This window comes from Petromyzon marinus, chromosome 21, assembly GCF_048934315.1.
Source record: "Petromyzon marinus isolate PM22_M1 ecotype Great Lakes invasive population chromosome 21, UKy_Petmar_22M1.pri1.0, whole genome shotgun sequence".
Lineage (NCBI taxonomy): Eukaryota > Metazoa > Chordata > Hyperoartia > Petromyzontiformes > Petromyzontidae > Petromyzon > Petromyzon marinus.
Window position 1 is genome coordinate 1,371,123 of NC_133687.1, and position 19,264 is coordinate 1,390,386.

A 19,264-nucleotide genomic window follows, 5' to 3' on the forward strand; every position below is an offset into this window, starting at 1 on the left:
GTGGTGGGAGTGAAGATTTGAACCCTGTGACTGCATTCCGGAAGGAATCGAGGATTCATCTGTTTTTTTCCTACCCCCTAACCTTCCGCTAACTTGTAAGGTTTCCATACTCGTCGCATGAAATTGATTTAAGACGATGGTACTTTGCAATCCGACTGGCTATCAACAAACATTCGTTCACGAAGCCATCCATATATAGACAAAATTTCAACGGAGACATAAACTCAGAAATCATTGGAAAGATGTCATCAACCACTTTGGGTCATAACTTTATTTGTTTTCTTATCAGCCTCTACCGTCAGCAGTGTTAATGTGTGTAGCGAGGTGCAATGCTCCCCCCCTCTCTGCCCCCTTCCTCCCCCCCATTGTCTGCTCCTACATTAGCGCTGGCTAACTGGCTGCCCCGCCCATGCTGTTTGCGCTACACAAGCTATCCTCCTCCCAACTCCCCCATTGTTCTGCTCCTGCAATAGCGCTGGCTGACTGGATGCCCGCCCGTGCTGCTTGTGCAGCTTTCGTCCCCAGCCCACTCGCTTGGAAACCCTTATTAGCAGTTGCAATTGGAGGCTTGCCCCCTCTTTTCTCTCCGCCTGATGAAGATCACGTGTTGCAATCGAAACGTCGCGGGTTTTTTTGCTTTGATTATTTTTCAATTTAATTGTAATATTTTTATTGTGGGTTTTTTGCTTTTATTTTCAATTTTTATTATTTTTTATTTAATTTTATTTGTATTTTTGTTTTCTATCAAACGTGACTTTACCGAAAGAACCAAGAAAATGAACTCTAAACATATTTTAACATTTAAATGCCTCAGCCACAGAGAAATTTGTTGTAAACACTTAAGAATGGTTTGTAACGATTTACCGGTCACCCCATTTTAAACACCACGCAGGCATTGGTGCTCATTATTCACCAACCATTTCATGCGAGCCTTGAACCTGAGCCAGGGGCATAACAGACATAACTTAAAGCAGATGCCATGTCAACCCATGTCACTGTGGCTGATGCACGATTCACGAATTGATGCATTCTCATGGCAAATTTCTCGAATATTGGCTTATGGCATTTTTTATGGGTTGTCTTAATGCATAAATAAGCCATAAAATACATGATTATAAGACAATTTTTTTTATAATAAACAAAGTAAATATAAAAAAAATATTAAAACATATCATAGTTTATAAATGAACTTACATTAAATTACGATGCTATGCATCATCACGATCTCTCTGTCTCCCTCGATGCAGTAGTGTAGAGTTCCAGATGCGATTCGCGGATAGCCAAAATCACGGGTAACAAGTTCATGAATAACGAGGGATACTGTACGTCCTTTCGATTAAAAAAAAAAACTTGTGTTCGCATAAACGGCACTTTAATTGGACAAAAAAAGAATTGAACTAGTAAATAACTCGTCTTGCAGGCCCACATGCCACTGCTCATAAGAACGCTGCCGGAGTGCTGGATTGTAATCGTCGATGCTTCTGTCAGTGTGTTGACTTGTGTAGAACTTTCTCTGGATGTTTTGACTTCTTAATTTCTCTCACATTTCCTCCCCCCCTCTGGTGCATATCAGGTTCAATTCTCGAGGGATGATGTTATCAAAAGAAAAATTCTGTCGTGGTCATGTCGTGTGTCGATATATCAGGTGTCGTTTCTTCTGTTGCTTTATCGGGCGAGTGCAAATCAGCTGCTGTTATATCAGCTGTAATGTCAGCAGAAGTTATGTTGGGTGTTGTTATGTCATCTGTAGTTATGTCAGCTGCTGTTATATGAACTGTAACTATGTCATGAGTTATATCAGCTCTAGATATATGTCCTCTTATATCAGCTGTAGCTACGACATGAGTTGTTATATCAGCTGTAGCTACATCATGTGCTGTTATATCAACTGGAGCTATGTCATGAGGTGTTATACCAGCTGTAGGTATGCTTTGTGCTGTTATGTCAGCTGTAGCTACATCATGAGCTGTTATGTCAGCTCCAGCTATGTTGTGTGCTGTCATATCAGCTCCAGTTATGTTATGTGCCGTTTTGTCAATTGTAGCTATGTTGGCTGGTGTTTCATCAGCCTTCGCATTGCCGAGTCCGGTTTTAGCTGGAGTGGTTGTGTCATGCGTGGCTGTGTCGGGCGAGGTGGCTACAGCAGCTGCGGCTGTGCCTTCCGCGGCTGTGCTTTCCGCGGCTGCATCATGCATTGGCGCCTCTGCTGCCGTCCAATCGGCCGTGCCGACATCTTCATTATCCCTGTATTCGGTAATTTGCAGAGTGCCCTTAGCAACTCCTGTGTCAACACCACCATCGCCATTGCCGCCACCGTCGCCACCATCGCCACCACCCGCTTGTATGATCAGTATCGTCATCCGCTCTCTCGTGGGTGCTGTCACCGCATGCTCGGCAGGACCTGCGCAGGATGCGGCGAAATGCGGCGGGGACAGCGCGAGTGGAGGTGGAACCGGGTGCTCAGTGGTGCAGTGGTACTGCCGGGCCGATTGATGCCGGAAGGAGAGGGGGCAGCTGGGGCAGCAGAAGGGCAGGCCTCCTGCGTGCAACAAGAGACGCGAGACATTCCACCACTCAGTCATGCACACCGGAGGAGCAAGTTCTGTTAGCGGGCGCAGGTTAAGGCTGCCATGACGCAACAGGGGGTGGGGGTGTGGCCAGAAACAAAAAATATAGCAGCACTAGCAGTTCTAGCTGCCAGCAACGTCACTGCCATGACGGTGGTGTTGTGACTGGGTCGTGTGGTCGAGTGTTGTGGTGCGCCTTGGCGGTGTATATGGGCGATGTGGTGTACGTGATTGGGGTGATCGGCTGCATTCCCACCGGGGTGTGTGCTCTTGAGGTGGTTGTGCAACGCGCGGCTGTCGGCGAACACGGCCTGGCACAGGCCACACAGCTGTGGCTGGGACTCTGTCACGGCAAGAGGTACGACGGGAGAACACAGTGAGCCACATCAAACAATACCACTCCACTCGCAACCATAAAACACACTACACAGAACCATACACCACCACAATACACACTCTACTACCACCACACAACACAACCATACACCACCAGACTACACACTGCACCACTACCACACAACATAGAACCACACAACACCACACCACAGAACCCAACACCACCACACCGATTGTCCCCGTGCACCACCACACATCACTCACTATGACCACACGCCACCATACAACCACACCGCTCACCACACGCTATCACCATACATCACCACCACACACCACAATTACGACCACAGCCCCATGCAGCACACCACGGCTGTCCCGACCAGCCCTGCGCACCGCAGTCGCGGGCCTTGCTGTGCCGGATGTACGCCGCTTTGCCATCAAAGGTGGTGTCGCAAAGGTGGCAGACGAGAGGTCCGGCCCGCGCGGTGCTGCGGCGATTCTGAGCGGCAAACACCGCTGGGTGATGCACGCGGTTGTGGTACCACAGCCCTGACAGGTGCTATACACACACACATACACAGATACATGCATACACACATACATACAGATACAATACACGAATAACCCCCATATAGCCTTAACAGACTGTGGGGGCAAGTGCTGTTAGCGAGTACCTATGAAGGCCGGCAAGGCACACAAAGAGGTGGGTGGCCAGCTCCATGCCCTGGCGCTTTTATCTCCTGAGTAGCAATGTTTTTATACACCGCACCAGGTACACATTTGAGGCTGAGTTGCCCTAGGGGAGGCCCAGGACCTGTTCAGATAATCGTCACTGGTGTTGGCCATGAGCGTGAATCGAACTCAAGTCGCCGGGTGCATAGCGCCGCGCGCTAACTGCTGCTCCACTGCTCTCCATAAACACATATACATACAGATTACATACATACACAGATACATACACAACGACAACAACTGATGTTTGCCACTAAGTGGAGGTGATGTTACCATGGCACTAATGCCAAGCTAGGTGCATCTTAAGGCCACGTAAAGTGTCGAAGTGCTCGCTGACAGGTCATGGGACAGATCCAGGTCTTATGGGTTCACAGACTGAGATAACTGGCAGATGCACCATCTGTGCCCCCTACTGTGCCAACTTTCTGTATTTTAGCCGCCCGGCACTTTGCTCTTTGTTCTGAGCATCGCTACTCTGCTCTCCTGTGTCGCTGGAGGGCAACTGCCTCCAACTCACCAGTAGCATCCTTCACGAGCCACAGAGGCTGATCTTGACACCCCTGGTACCAGTCATGACAAGTTCACTGAACTCCACATCCTCCCGTACCGCATCAGCCCATCTCTTTTTTAGCACATGCCATGCCCATAAATCCCCCTCTATCCAGCCAAACAGAAGCTGCTTTGGAACGAATGTGCATGTTGTGACCTTTAGTCTCTCACCTGGTAGGCCTTGCAACACACGTCACAGGAGTAGGGTTTGCCTCCCAGGTGAGTCACCAGGTGTCGCTCCAAGGCGGCGGGAGTGGTGAAGGTGCGCTGGCAGTGGTCGCATGGGAAGCACTCGTTTGGGTGTGTCTCTGTGGGTACAGAGACAAGACGTCCCCCGTTTTAACAGACCATTGGGGTAAGTGCTGTTAGTGAGAATCACATGAAAGGCCAATGCGGCACACGAGGGGGTGTGTGGCCAGCACCTTGTCCGGCCACCTTTGTCCCCCCCAGTGTTCTTTCAGGATGAGTCAACCTAGGGCAGTGATTGGCAACCTACGGCTCTGGAGCCGCATGCGACTCTTTGGCTTCCCCCTTGCACCTCTTTGGCTACCCCTTTGTGGGCAGCCGTTTAAAAGAAAAAACTGTAAATCTTAAACATAATTTAACATGAAGAAAAAATTCCATAATAGAGGTTTTTGGGTTAAATCACGTAAATATATAAATGTGTCGTTAAAACCCGCCACCACCCGACACAGACAACTAGTAAGGTTTGTCACGTAAAGAGAACGTGCCAATTCGTCACAAGTACAGCACACCGGTGTGATGGAGAGCCAAGCCACAACATTTACAAACCGAGTACGACGTTTCGCCAGTAATTACAACTTGCTTCATCAGGCGACAGCCAGATTTATGGAGAAGTCTTACTGTTTCGTTCCTTATATAGAGGCGTAGATGTGTGGACCACCTTTCTGCGCTCTTGTACAACGTGGGGGAGGGGATTATTGAGGCAACGTATATTATGCATGTGCATTATGTGAGCCCTTTTAACTTGTCCTTCCTATCTATTGTTTATTAAAATAGCCCTACCAACGGAAATTCCAATTGAAGTACGCTGCCCTATGTAGGCATGCATTTAAATAATGTATTATTTGATGATTCGCTTCCACGCAGCTCTAAGACGGTAGCTATCCAAACGGTTAAAGTTATTTTTATTTCTTTAAATTTCCACAGATTCTCTAATTAGTCTTGGCGAAACGTCGTACTCAGATTGTAAATGTTGTGGCTTGGCTCTCCAACACACCGGTGTGCTGTACTTGTGACGAATTGGCATGTTCTGTTTACGTGACAACCCCAACTAGTTGGCTGTGTTGGGTGGTGGCGGGTTTTAACTACACATTTATATATTTACGCGATCTAACCCAAAAACCTATATTATGGATATTGGTCGTGAAAGCCTACGTGTTAAACTGATAAAATATGGCAGAGAATGTGTCACTATAGAATGTCTCGGTGACAACAAAATGTCCAATAGTCAAACTGTATTGTTGAAGAATAACTAAGGGGAAAAAACTAAAGTGACGCAATTTATTCCTTCACCTACCTTGTTTATTTAAGTCAGAATTTGTTCAATCTTGACTTAAAACTTTCGTGACTACAGGAATTCATATTCTTTGGGTCTTTCGGTAAATTCACGTAGATAGGTTGAAAGAAAATAAAAAAAAACTACTTATTTATGTTATTTTCTTTGAACATATCTACGTGACTTTACCGAAAGACCCAAAAAATCAGAATGTTATTTGCTGTATACCGGCTGCTGTGTTTGTATACTAGTAACTCTGTATGTGATGCAAACTATTTTGACAAAAAAACTGGCTTTTGCGACTGTTATTAGTCATAAGAGTGGGAATCTAACTTGTATCGCTGGGTTCGTAACACAGTGCGTGAGCCACTGCACTCCCCGCTCTCCACAAACTACACCCGCGCACACACGCAAAGATGGGCACACACACACACAAACACGTGAACGCAGTATATTTATGCGGCTTACCTTTGATGTGATTAAAATACTCCTCGGCTGAAGGGAAACTCAAGTGGCACTTCTGACAGTCATTGGGTTCCTCTATGACTACACGCACAAACACACGTATGAATATACGCATGTACACATATGCATGCACGGACTCACTACTGAACTATGAAGTAAAGCCCACAAATAATAGCCAAGGTGGAAATTTATAGCAGCCAAACACTCAAAGCGCATGTTTATAAATGTGGAGGGGAAAACCGGAGGGCCCGGAGAAAAATCCACATGAGCACAGGGAGAACTTGCGAACTCCAAATATACACCAGGCATCAGGGTCGGGATCGAACCCAAGACCTCCTCTATACCAGGCGAGGGAGGTAACCTCTCGCCACCGCGGCGCCCCTACACACGCTTACATGCACAGGCTAACACACACATAAATGCACACTTTCAGAGACGTACATGTATATAGAGTATGCAGTGATATGTGGTGGTGTGGTGTCATCATGTGGTGAGACCATGGTATAATACTTCGTGCTGTGACGCGGTGCGCCGCTCATGGTGGTGGGTACGGAGGTGCAGCGAGGATCCATTGGCCTGGCTGTATGTATGTGTGTAGAACTTCGTTCGCCTAGTACACAGCCAACCGTGCTAATTCGAGGTACGTGGGAAGGACAACTAAACACAAAAGGCAATTCTAAAGAAATGAGTTTTCAATGTAGATGATTTAAAAGTGCATAGCTTCAGTGGCTTCCCAATATCTGACGGAAGAGCGTTCCAGATGGCTGCAGAAGCACATCTTAAACCGCGTGATGCAGTGACCATCTTTGTTCAATGGCAAGCCAGATTCCACTGTAGTAGTTGTGGTTGTAATGTGTTTGTAGCCACGGTGGTGTGGTATTGTTTCACGGTGTGGTGTGATGCGGTCTGACGCGGTGTGGCACGGAGTTCCGCGCACGGAAAGCCACTCACGGTGGTGGGTGCGGAGGTGTGGCTAGAGTCCGTTGGGCTAGCTGAATGAAGCCCTGGTGGTTTGGTACCGTTTCAGGGTGTGGTGTGACATAGAGTGATGTGGAGTTCCGCTCACGGTGGTGGGTGCGGAGGTGCAGCGAGAGTCCGTTGGCCTGGCTGAAGCCCTTGCCGCAAGGGCGACACACGTAGGGGCGGTCCCCCGTATGCGTGCGCACGTGGCGTGTCAGCTCCACCGCCTGAGGAAACGCGGCCTCGCAGTACTGGCAGCTGTACAGCCGGCCTGCACCACAACCGCAGCAACCACAATAACCACCACAAGCACTGCATTACCACAATCACAGCCACAGCAACCTCAATACAACAATATTACAACCACAACCACTGCATGACTACAGTCCAAACCACAGAAACTCCAATATAACCATAACTATTGCATAACCAGTGACAGCACCAGCAACCTCAATACAACCGCAATACCACCACAACCAGGGCATGACCACAATCACATCTACAGCATCCTTAATGCAACCACCTAACAACCACAACCACAACTTCGGCATTCCGTGTGTGTCTAAGTCTTCCCTCGTGTCCATGTGTCTTTAGGTCCCCTTGTCTCCCATGTCTCCCCATACATTCCCGTCTGCCTATGTTTCCCCATGTGTCTCCGTGTCCCTGTGTGTCCCAGTGTCTCCCTGTGTGTCCCCATGTCTCCCCATGTGTGTCCACGTCTTCCTGTGTGTGTGTCCGCGTGTTGTCTCTTAGTGTCGTCTCCTCCGCGCGCGTGCAGTACCCATGGCGTGCTTCCGCTTGAGGTGGTATGCGAGTGCCGCGGGCTGCGGGAAGGCGAGGGGGCAGTGTGGGCACGTGTGCGGGCGCTCGCCCGTGTGGAGACGCTCGTGGTTCTTGAGCGTGGAGGCGGCGGCGAAGCGGCTGCCGCACTCGCCACACGCAAACGGCTTCTCCGCAAAGTGTTCCGAGCGCTGGTGGTACAGCATGCCTGAGACAAAGACAAAGATCCCCCGTATAGCCAAAAGAGACTGTTAAGGCAAGTGCTGTTAAAGAGTAGTACCTATGAAGGCCGACATGGCCCACTTGGCAGTGGGTGGCCAACACCACACCCAGCCACCTTTTTCTCCCCACTGGTGATGTTTACACACCACACTAAGTACTAATTTGAGGCTGAGTTGACCTAGGGGAGGCCCATGACCGGTTCAGATAATCGTCACTGGAGTTGGCCATAAGCGGGAATAGAACTCGGTCCTTGGGTTCATAGCGCAGACGCTAACCACAACAATGCCTCAAAACACACACAATCACTCACACATAAACATAAATACATACAAATACATCACACTGTCACCACAGATGACACACACCACACATACACACCACGCTGTCACCAAACAAACTCCAAAGACAAAGATCCCCCCATATAGCTTTAACAGACATTAGGGGCAAGTGCTGTTAAGCGAGCATCTATAAAGGCTGGCACGGCACATGAAGGAGTGCATGGCCAGCACCCCAGAAGCGATGTTTTACACACCATACCAGGTAAAAACTTAAGGATGAGTTTACCTAGGAGAGGCCCATAAACTGGTTCAGATAATCATCATGGATGTTGGTCGTGGGCGGGAATCGAACTCGGGTTGCCGGGTTCACAATGTAGCACGCTAACCGCTACACTACTACCATTCTCCACAAATACATACATACATTGCTGCACAGGTTACTGCGGCAAGTACTGTTAGCGAGTGGCATCTATGCAAGCCAGCGTGGCACACGAGGAGGTGGTGTAACCAGAGCCACGCCTGGCTCCCTTTGTCATATGATGACGATTATCTTGAGGCAGTGTTTATTAACACCCCTCCCTCTCTGTTCCGCTGCTTCTGCCACTCCGGAGGGATAACCATGGCACAGCCTCCGTTCGACAGATCGCGTGTGTGGTGGGAAAAAAACGTGGGTAATGCTACCTCTTCCAGCAAGTCTGGCCGGTATGGAAGAGTAGGCAAAAGTACCACACAGAGGGGCTCCCCCTCTGGTGAAGGAGGGCCCCCCCCGCGCCTTCTGCCACAGCAGTGGCGTGAGCGAGCATTGTGGGGCTTTGCCGTGGTGCCGCTGGTGCGTGCTCACCGGCCATGTACTGGAACACCTTCCCGCAGAGGTTGCACGCAATGGGAGGTCGCTTTCTGCGCTTCTTCCGGGATGTAGGGCCAGACGCCTTCTCTCTACCCCCAATCTCTCCTGCCTGCAGCAGGGATGACATTTTGAGGTGCTGTCAGCATAACAGTGAAGATTCAAACCTAATTGAAAAAGGGTAATACCTCACGGAGTTAAGTATGTATGGATGTTGAACAAAAATCAGTTCTAAAGAAATTCGTTTTCAAATTTAGATTAACTAAAAGTGCATAGCTCTAGTGGCTTCCTAATATCGGAAGAGCGTTCTAGACGGCCACAGAAGCGCATTTGAAAGTGTGCGATGCAGTGACTGTCTTTGTTCGATAGTTAGCCAAAAGCCACTGCTGTGAGGATTACCGGAATTTTTGATGGATTACGCTCCTTGGCGAGAGCAGCAAGGTCTTGTGTCTGTATGTGTGTATGTAACTTATTTTGCACCGTACGTAGCCAACCGTGCTAAACAGAGGTGCAGGGGGAAGAACAACAAACTCAACACAAAAAGCTGTTCATAATAAGAGTTTTATATTTAGATTTAAAAGTGCATTACTCCAGTGGCTTCCTAATATAGGAAGAGCATTCCAGACGGCCGCAAAAGCGCACGTGAAAGCACGCAATGAGGTGATCGTCTTTGTTCGATGATTAGCCAAAAGCCGCTGCTACGAGGATGACCGGAGTTTTCTTGATGGCTTATGCTCCTTGACGAGATTGGCAAGATATTGTAGTTCATTTGTGGCAAGCACTTTGTGTGCAATGCTCTCACAGCTGGGACACGGTGAGCTGAAGAGCTGAATAAGTGGATTAATTTAAAATTTTAATCGACTCCTGGTTTTGCAATCAATTGCTCGGAGCCCTTTTAAACATGGTGACTGCCCCTTCTGCAATCCACTCGTGGCGCGATGTGGCGGATTGTAAAAACTAAACTATTCATATTTTAGCAGGTTAAGGACCACTGAGCTGCTGTATAGCTCTTTTTCAGAAGCGCGCTCGGCCACGAATGATAGCTCAATGAAGTGGCTTATCATGTGGAATGTATTGCCCCCAGATACTCTAAAAGGCATTTTTATAAATGTGGAGAGAAAAACCGGACTTGGAGAAAAATTCACACGACCACGGGGAGAGAGACACTGCAAACTCCAAATATAGAGGCGTCAGGGTCGGAATCGAATCCACAAACTCCTGTATCACCAGGCGAGGTATTTAACATCTCACCAAGCCCTGCCCATCACCTCCTGTCCAGCGGCATACGTGGGAACAAAGGTGACACTTGCTTTGGACTCGAGTATTTTTTGTGTCAGCTGACAAGTCGAGTAACTGGGCAGCCCAGCTCTACTTGTCTGTGCTGTTCCGTGTTGTTGTCGGTTCACATTTGCGCCTTGCCCAGTTGCCGGCCAGGCTTTGTCCGCCTCCTTTTGAAGGCAGCTTTTGCAAATAACAAAGTTGGCGAACGCGCGATTGCACTCACCGTGTCAGCATGGGGGGCCACGGGGGGAGTACTGCGCGGGGACCCGCGACTCGGCACCGGCTCCTTCACCGCCGCGGCTGGCGCCACCCTCTTCCTGCGCGTGGCTCCACGTTTACACGCTTCCTCACGCTGCTGCCCCTCGTCGATTGTGGTTGCGGTGGTGGTGGCGGCGGTGGTCGTGGCGGCGGTGGTCGTGGCGGTGGTTGTAGTGGCAGTGTGTGCGGTAGTGTGGCCGGACGGCGGCAGTTGCTGTGGTGTGGTTGGTGGTGCTGTCAGTGGAGTGGCTGGGATGAAAGAGAGAGTGGGGGAGGGGATCATGGTCAGGATATGGATAGGTCGGAGAAGCCGAGCCAGTACCACTGGAGATACTTGGTTCGAATCCAGGTCTTATCCCCCACTGTTATTATTATCAGTATGTTTGTTGAATCGGCAAAGCCTCACCAAGTCTCAAGTCTATTTTTCAGGATACCGCCAAATTTATTGCAGTAGGAGGGGGTGATGTTGCTCTGCAATCCCAATTGAGTAATTTGTGGGTAAATTTTCAGCATTGGGATGTTTAGGCCCTCAGCAGTTACAATGTGTGTTATTTTTAGCTATGGGAGTAAAGCGTAGAACCCAGTGGGAACATATACAGAACAGGGGAATAACAGACAAACTCTCCGCACACTCAACACTCTGCAAAACAGGTGGAGAACAAACAGTCTCCACACTAGGCCAGGAATCGAATCGTGGCCATGGCGGATTAAATGAAGTTCTCAAGTGTGGTGAGTTGATGGTCCCAGCGTAAGTAACCGGTGATGCAGAGGTCAAAAGAGCGATTGAGTGAGGATAACGGGGGATCAAGGGGGTGAGCAGGTGACCGAGTGGGTGAATGAACTAGCGAGCGGGTGAGTGAGCTAGCAGGCGGGTGAGTGGGGTAGGCGAGCGAACGGGTGAGTGAGCTAGTGGGCGAGTGAGTTAGCTCGCGGGTGAGTGGGTAGGCGAGCTCGCGGGTGAGTGAGATAGGGAGCAGGCGAGTGAGTTAGTGAGTGGGCGAGCGTGCCGGGGAGGGGCGGGGCAAGGTGGTGAAGTGGGGGTGGTAGGGGAGTAGGGGATAGGCGATCGAGCGGGAAGCCGTGGTGACCCCTCGGGGCTGGGGCATTCTCACTCGTGGTTATTTTCATGTTCTCATTTCCCGCACGGCGCTGTGGGATTTACAGGCGAGAACAGAACGCGGCACCAATTTCCGCCGTGTCTGAAAAAAAACCCACTAAAGCCACCGACACATCCTAATTACTGCAAACTCGTCAACAATTACTGGAATTTAGCCAAATTGAGTTCTGATTTAATGCAATGGATTTTCGTGGCTCAGAGGGGTAATGTTATCTTCTTTGCCTTGTATGTAGGATCGGGGGTTCAATCCCGACCCTGACGACATCCACGTGATGATGTAGATTTTTCTCCGGGTCCTCCGGTTATTCCCATTTAGAATCGTGCGTTTATATTATTTAGCTGCCATGACGTTCCACATGATAAGGCACTTCGTTGAGCTAGTCACTTCAAAAAAGAAGCTAATAGCTCAGTGGGCTTTACCTGGTCAGATAAAAATCTTTATTTTTATTTATTTTTAAGTTGATTTGTTTACCTTTTATGTATGCACTCCTATCGTGTTTTTTATTGTTTGGTGTTATAACGTTCTGACCTGCTCCTATTGGATATCTGTGAAAAAGAAGCTTCATAGCTCAATGGATTCCTCCTGCAGTATAAATAAATATTCTGATTCTGAGAGATGCTCAGCCAGCAATGATGAGTAAATCTAGGTTGGAGTCCGGGTTTCAGCCATCCGGCTGAGATTAAACTAAGGTTCTCAAGTGCAGCAAATTGATGGTCTCATCCCTGGCACCAATGAAGTAGTCTCCCATCATCAACATCTAGGGGAACCAATGGTAACTGTAAGGGGCATGCAATCCGCGTGGGCACTTGTCCGGTTCGTCAAAGATTACCTGCCGTTCCGACCAGCCCGGCTTTGAGACGCCGGCGATGGATTAGCACCGGTGCCACCGCCTCCGGGTCCCGCACTGCACCGATTCCGGCCGGCGATGGCACAATTGACTTCACTTCCTGCACTGCAGGGGGCGGCTCGGAAAGTAAGGTCGTGGCATCGGAAGGCAGCACAGGAAGCGATGTCACGAGGACGGATGTCACAGGGAGCGGTGTGCCTGCAGGATTCTTTCTGGTCCCATCGCCCTCATTTACACTAGAGGCATTTTTCTCCGCACTTGGCATCACGGGGATTGACGTCACGGGGATTGACGTCACGGGGATTGACGTCACGGGGATTGACGTCACAGGGATTGACGTCACGGGGAGTGACGTCACGGGGAGTGAAGACGCGACGCCGCCATCAGTGAATACGAACTGCCACGTCTCGCCCTGTGGATGAAAAGCGATCGCAATTAACTATTGTTATTTTACCAGGTAAGGCCCACTGAGCTATACAGCTGTTTTTCAGAAGTGACCTGGCTACAAATGATAGCTCAACGAAGTGGCTTATCATCATGTGGAAATTTATAATACAAATACTCTAAACGCATGTAGTTTCTAAATGTGGAGGGAAAAACTGGACCTGGAGAAAAATCAATGCGACCACCGGGAGAACATATAAACTCCAAATATATACAGGCGTCATGATCGGGATCGACCCACGACCTCCTGTAGACCAGGCGAGGTCGTTAACATCTCGCCACCGTGGCGCCCCAGACGTGGCCATGAAGTAGGAAGTACAGTACGTGGGTTTGCGAACGTGTCAGTTTCGCGGAGCTTTGAGTGTCAACGCCGCGAAAGAAAAAGTGCAGCTATTCATGAAACCCGAGTGCTCGTGTCAAGATATTGTTTTCAAATTTTCACAAGAATGGTTAATCCCCATCCTGGACAATCTGCCCAAGGATAATGAAAGTTAACTGAAATGATGAAAAATAGGAATAGGCTTTACCCTTTCTGGCAATAAAACAGGTATTAAAAAGTTAAAACACCAAATAGATCCAATCTTGATTTGAAGCTTTCGTGACTGCAGGAATCCATACTCTTTGGTTCTTTCGGTAAAGTCACGTGGGTATAAAATAAAATATAAACCATGTCAAGTTTTCACTGCTGTGATTTTCACTCACCCACCGGTCACGTTTTTGTTTTCGGCTACTAATTCAAGCTCATTGACATGCTAATTTCTCCAGTCCCACTCGTCCCTGCATGCCACAAACCCTTCCCCCTCTTCCCTCCCCCCCGTGCCAGCCCCCACCCGTCCCTGCACGCCACAAACCCCCCCCCCCCCCCCCCCCCCGTGAACTCCTGCTGCCACGACTCGACAAAACTCCCCCTTCCCCCCCCCTCCCATGCATATATAAAGCCACAACAGCAGATCATTTTCTCACCTGATGACGAACGCTTGTGTTGCGACCAAAACGTAGTGTTTCTTTTATTATTTTTTCTATCTACGTGACTTTACCGAAATAACCAGAGAGAATGCATATATTATTATCACAGCATGTTTGTTTTATTATTTTCTACAAGTATGTGTGGTTGATGCAGACTTGATCCCTTTCAAAAGGTATCTAATTGGTGTTTGAACATCGTAACACTTCCCCTTTTATTGCATGAAAGAGTAAAACCTATTCTTATTTTATATAATTTTGGATACTGGAAAAAATGTCCCATAGATAGAAAGTTAACCGCATAACAACTGCTCCACAATTTTGTATGACGGCGGCAGTGAATTGTGACTTCACTCACCTCTTCCTTAGCGGCGGGGTCTTCATCAGATAAGGGGCACACAGTGATGATTGGTGGCGGTGACGAGTGCGATTCAGCGTCCGAACGTTGGGGAGCAGTGAAACCGCCGGAAACCGCGCCCAGCGCCGCACGGCACGCGTCTGCCACATCGCTCATCTGCAGGCCCTCGGCAACCTGCGCCACAACCGCGACACCACAACCACAACACCATAATGACTTTGGCCCAACAGCAATGATCACGGGGATAACCAACATTATGTCACACCCATCACAGCAACTGCTATAATCACAAATTAAACAGCCACGGCTATAACAATCACCAATACCATCACAAACACCACAATGATCAACGTTATAACGGCTGTATATTTGGAGTTTGTATGTTCTCCCCGTGGTCGCGCGGATTTTGTTCCGGATTTTTCCTTCCATATTTAAAATCAACAGATGGCTACTATAAATGTACATATGATAAGACACTTTCTTAAGCTATCATTTGTGGCCAGGTTGCTTCTGAAAAATATCTATATAGCTCAGTAAGCCTGACCTAGTAAAATACAAAAAAAAATTAGTTTAACTTTAGTTTAAAATAGTTTAGTTTCAGTTTGAAATAAAGAGTTTAGTTTACAATTTAGCTTACCTGCACGAGTCTGGTGGCATTATGCCGGCCCGGCGGGATGGTGCCGGCGTATGCCACCTCCAGGAGCAGCGCGATCTCATCGGCAGTGGCGATGGAGGGGTCCACGGAGAGCGTGGCGGCATCAGCCTCCAGCAGCAGCGCCCCGAGCAGCGCGGGGCTGGCGGCCGCCAGGACGGCGCGGTGCGCGCGGAAAGCCACGCGGCCCGCCACCAGCGTCACGTCGCACAACCGCTGCTGGCGTCGCAGCGCAGACAGGCGGCGCAGCAGCGTGTGCGCGTAGTTCGGCAGCTCCATCGGTCGCGTGCGCGCTCGTCCGGCCGCTCGTCCAGAGCTTTATGTCCCAACTGTTTGACCAGTTCGCCTGTTCGAGTTCCCGTCAAGCTGCTCACCGAACCACCTGTAGGATTGTACAAATACTTGTTCAACTGCTTACTTGATTGCTCATCCAACTGCCTGTCCAGCCTTTCGTCTGCTCGTACAAATGCTCACCCCCCCTCTACCCATTGTCCAAGGCACTTGACCAGCTGCTCACCACACCGCTTGTCCAATCGCCCACCTGGTTGCTGGCGGAGCAGCGAGGTTTGACGGTAAAGGCCGAGTCTGCCTTGGGAAGACACAAAAGAACGAAGCAGGGGCGGTTGGTGCGAGTTACTGTTCGTTGGGGAGGGCTTAGTTCATAATGGCTGTTGGACAGGCAGGAAGCTAACAGGACGGAGTTTCTAGGTTTTAAATGTAAGGCCAAGTGTCTCTTCTTCTTTCGTACGGCTGCTGATGAAAGTGCAGAGCAACAACTACAATTTCACATTCAGGTGGTCAAGCCAGATAACTGTGTCAAGAGCAGCGGGGTGTATCACTGTGATGTCTCCTTTGTATTTGTAGATCGGATATTGGGTCGTTATGTTGTACTGTCTGTTGTGGATGACCACAGTCGCACACTAATTTTCCATTGTCTCTCATCACCATCATCAACAATCATGGTGATCGCCATTGTCCTGTGATGCTGCAAGCATTCTCACTCCTGTTTATAACCAGGGTTTATGATTGCCACCTACAATGCTGACTTGTGTAAATACGGCCGCACCTTAATATGATGCACAAAAAGAGCGGGCATATTTATTTTATTGAGAGGCAGTCAATCATAGGGAGAGCAAAAAAAAATCCGAAAGGTATTCAGCCTGGGCGTTAACAGGGGCAGTGATTCGACAGCACAGATTTCTGGTGGAATGGAGTTCCAAACTACGGGGGCAAGAGGTGCTTGGTTCAAGCCCTAGGGCTGCTCGTCTCTCAGCGGACCAAATTGCCGTGTCAAGACACACTCATCCATCATAAATGAGTTATGTTTGAAATATTTTCGATTCCTCGCGTACTTTTATTTTGAAATTGCTGTTTAGTTCATTGCTGTATTTTGATTTTTTTGCCGATTGCTTGGTAGTTGCTCAAAACACACGAATGTGAGAAGAGCGGTGCATATGACAAAGCCGCCTTTTGTTATAGGCTTTTTACCCTTTTATCTGGCAACAAAACTGATACTTTTTTAAAAGGGATCATGTTTGCATTAACCACAATACCTGCGGTCAAAATGCAAACAAAAAACAACTCTGATAATGTATGCATTGTCCTTGAAATTATTGTGGTTAATGCAAACATGATCCCTTGTAAAAAAAAGGTATCAGTTTTGTTGCCAGATAAAAGGGTAAAAAAAAACTATTATTATATTTTGCTACTGGCAAAGGAGGTATCATGATGTAACCGCCTCTTGTTATTCGTTGCGGAGGAACGGCTTCTCTGCCCGCGCAATAACTGTCCACGCGTCTTCGTAAACCTTTAATCACGGTTGGCTAGGTAAGGTGCGAAAGAAGTTCAACATGCAGTACAGACATTTATTGAAACTGCCACTGCAAACTCTGCGTCCGGTGGCTCGTCCGCCGCCCAGGAGCGATGGAAATCAACCCGTGCTCGGAGCACGGGTTGTGTGTGGATCTCATCGTGCTCATTTTTACGCTAATTCCTTGGTCAAGCGTTTTGCTTCCTCCCACACAGCTGGGCTTGGCTGTTTTCACTCCAACGCTGTCCTCATGACAACACGGTCCCTTCACCTGATGAAGGCCACTTGTGTTGTGGCCGAAACGTCGTGATTTTTGTTATTTTACTTTTTACCTACGTGACTTTACCGAATAGAACCAAAGAGTATGGATCCTTGCAGTCACGAAAGCTTCAAATCTAGGATCTCATAGCTGTCAACCCATATGGTTTACCCGTATTCTTGTACAGGGTAATTGAGTTTTCAGGTCCATACGGCGTACAGCCGTTTCAATACTGTACGGGCAACATTTGTTTTGTCTATTTGTGCTTCCCCCCTGTTATGGGACTTTGTAGGATGAACGTTGATATGAGGGCACGGGGTGACCAATAAGGTCTGTGATAAGGTAGGCACTGATAAGGGGCCGTCCCATAAATTACGTGACGCGATTTTGGACGATTTTTGACCCCGCCGCCCTCCCATCGTCACAAATGTCTGACCCCCAGAGGTGCGTGACGTCATTTATGGACGGCCCCTAAGGGGTACGGTGCGAAAGAAGTTCAACTTCTACTGTAAAGTCACGTAGGTATAACATAAATCACGAGCGTCCACCTGATGATGGACGCTTGTGTCGCGACCGAAACGTCGTGATCTAATTTTATCACTACCTGCGCGACTTTACCGAAAGAACCGAAGAGTGTGGATCCCTGCAGTCGTGAAAGCTTCAAATCAAGATTGGACGGTAAGCTCTGCGCCCCCGTGGCTCGTCCGCCACCGAGGAGGAGCGATGGGGAATCGGCTCGTGCTCGGAGCTGTGTGGGTCGTGCTGCGGGGGTCGGGAGCACGTGGACCTGGGGGGATGGTGAGGCGCTGACATCCATCCAGCGGTGGATTGACCGCCTGATTGAAGCTGGCTCTGTTACAATCACCAGCGAGAAACGCCGCCCTCGCTCGTTGTCCAACGTTGCAGCGGGGTTTTACTCTCCCAACACAGAAACAAGTGCGGCTGAACTCGTGACGAACTGGCACGTGTTGTCTACGTGACGAACCTTACTCACACGGCTGCGTCATAGACATTTATATTTACGCGATCTAACGCACAACGAACACCTTTGTTATGAACCATGGCTGATGACGACGACGTGATCACCCCGCACCAAATACCGGAGCCGCAGTGTGACCAGGGTGGTGAAGTATGGACTTTTACGACGCTCACGACCTGCACGGCGTGGAGGGGGCCCACATCCAGCGGTGGATTGACCATGGCCGGTTGACTCCAACCTCAATCGGCACCGAGCATGGTGTCGATAAAGTTGTACTGGAGAGGGCCTTCTCAGCTATAACTTTACTAAAGCCTCGACAAAATGCGGTCCATTGATAAAGTTTTTTCAGACAATGCTTTATAACTTTATTGCCCCCCCTGCCACATCAATAAAGTTATATGTTTTTGTTGCCGTGGGGATAAGGCAAGGCGAGAGGTGGCCACGACGGAACGGGAGACGAGGCCTTCAATCAGCGACACAAAACCACGCGGCCATTCTGAACGTTAAGCCACAGCACGCCCGCTTACCTCGGAAGGATTGTTGTTTTGGCAACGAATGTTTCTTCACCGATATTATTATTACGACCACGATGATTTTACGGTGATTGTAAGTACGAATGATTAATTGGTTTTTCTGTAAATCTAAGCAAAAACCATTGTAACGATTTTTTTTTTAAATCTGCGAGGGGTCCCCCTTGCGTAATGACGTCGTCGCGCACGCCAGTTGGTAGTGACGTAATCGCGCTGCAAGTGACGCAATGGCGCAGAACATGACGGCACGACGTTCGGCTCGGCCCCACCCAATTGAAGTTGTGCGCCAACGCGCGTAGGTGACGTCATCGCGCGGTTGGAACAGCGACGTCACGAGCGCTCGATTTTAAACGTTGCATGACGTTTCCAGTTCAATGACGTCACGCGTTTAAGACTTCCGGCAACAACATATAGAGCACATTCTTGATTTAAAACTTTCGTGACTGCAGGAATCCATACGTCATGTAGGTAGAAAACACAAGCGGTCGTCCTCGGGCGGAAAAAAATAATCCA

General features: G+C 48.9%; 1 protein-coding gene across 15 annotated transcripts; it reads right to left on the reverse strand.

Moving 5' to 3' along the window:
* Positions 1-238: 238 nt before the first annotated feature.
* Positions 239-19,177, reverse strand: ZBTB40 (zinc finger and BTB domain containing 40). Of its 15 annotated transcripts, none has more exons than XM_032958436.2 (14): positions 18,749-19,177; positions 15,715-15,758; positions 15,159-15,555; positions 14,522-14,695; positions 12,739-13,168; positions 10,757-11,040; positions 9,250-9,364; positions 7,910-8,116; positions 7,235-7,399; positions 6,172-6,249; positions 4,356-4,492; positions 3,297-3,462; positions 2,824-2,910; positions 239-2,539 (listed from the first exon to the last, which is right to left on the reverse strand). In XM_032958436.2, exons 3-14 carry the CDS (start codon positions 15,450-15,452, stop codon positions 1,599-1,601), a joined length of 3,078 nt encoding a protein of 1,025 aa, XP_032814327.1. In that variant the 5' UTR covers positions 15,453-15,555; positions 15,715-15,758; positions 18,749-19,177; the 3' UTR covers positions 239-1,598. The 15 variants fall into 15 exon arrangements, with proteins under 15 accessions (XP_032814327.1, XP_032814330.1, XP_032814326.1 ...); XM_032958439.2 differs by having other exon boundaries at positions 15,691-15,758; XM_032958435.2 differs by having other exon boundaries at positions 15,715-15,762.
* Positions 19,178-19,264: the final 87 nt, after the last annotated feature.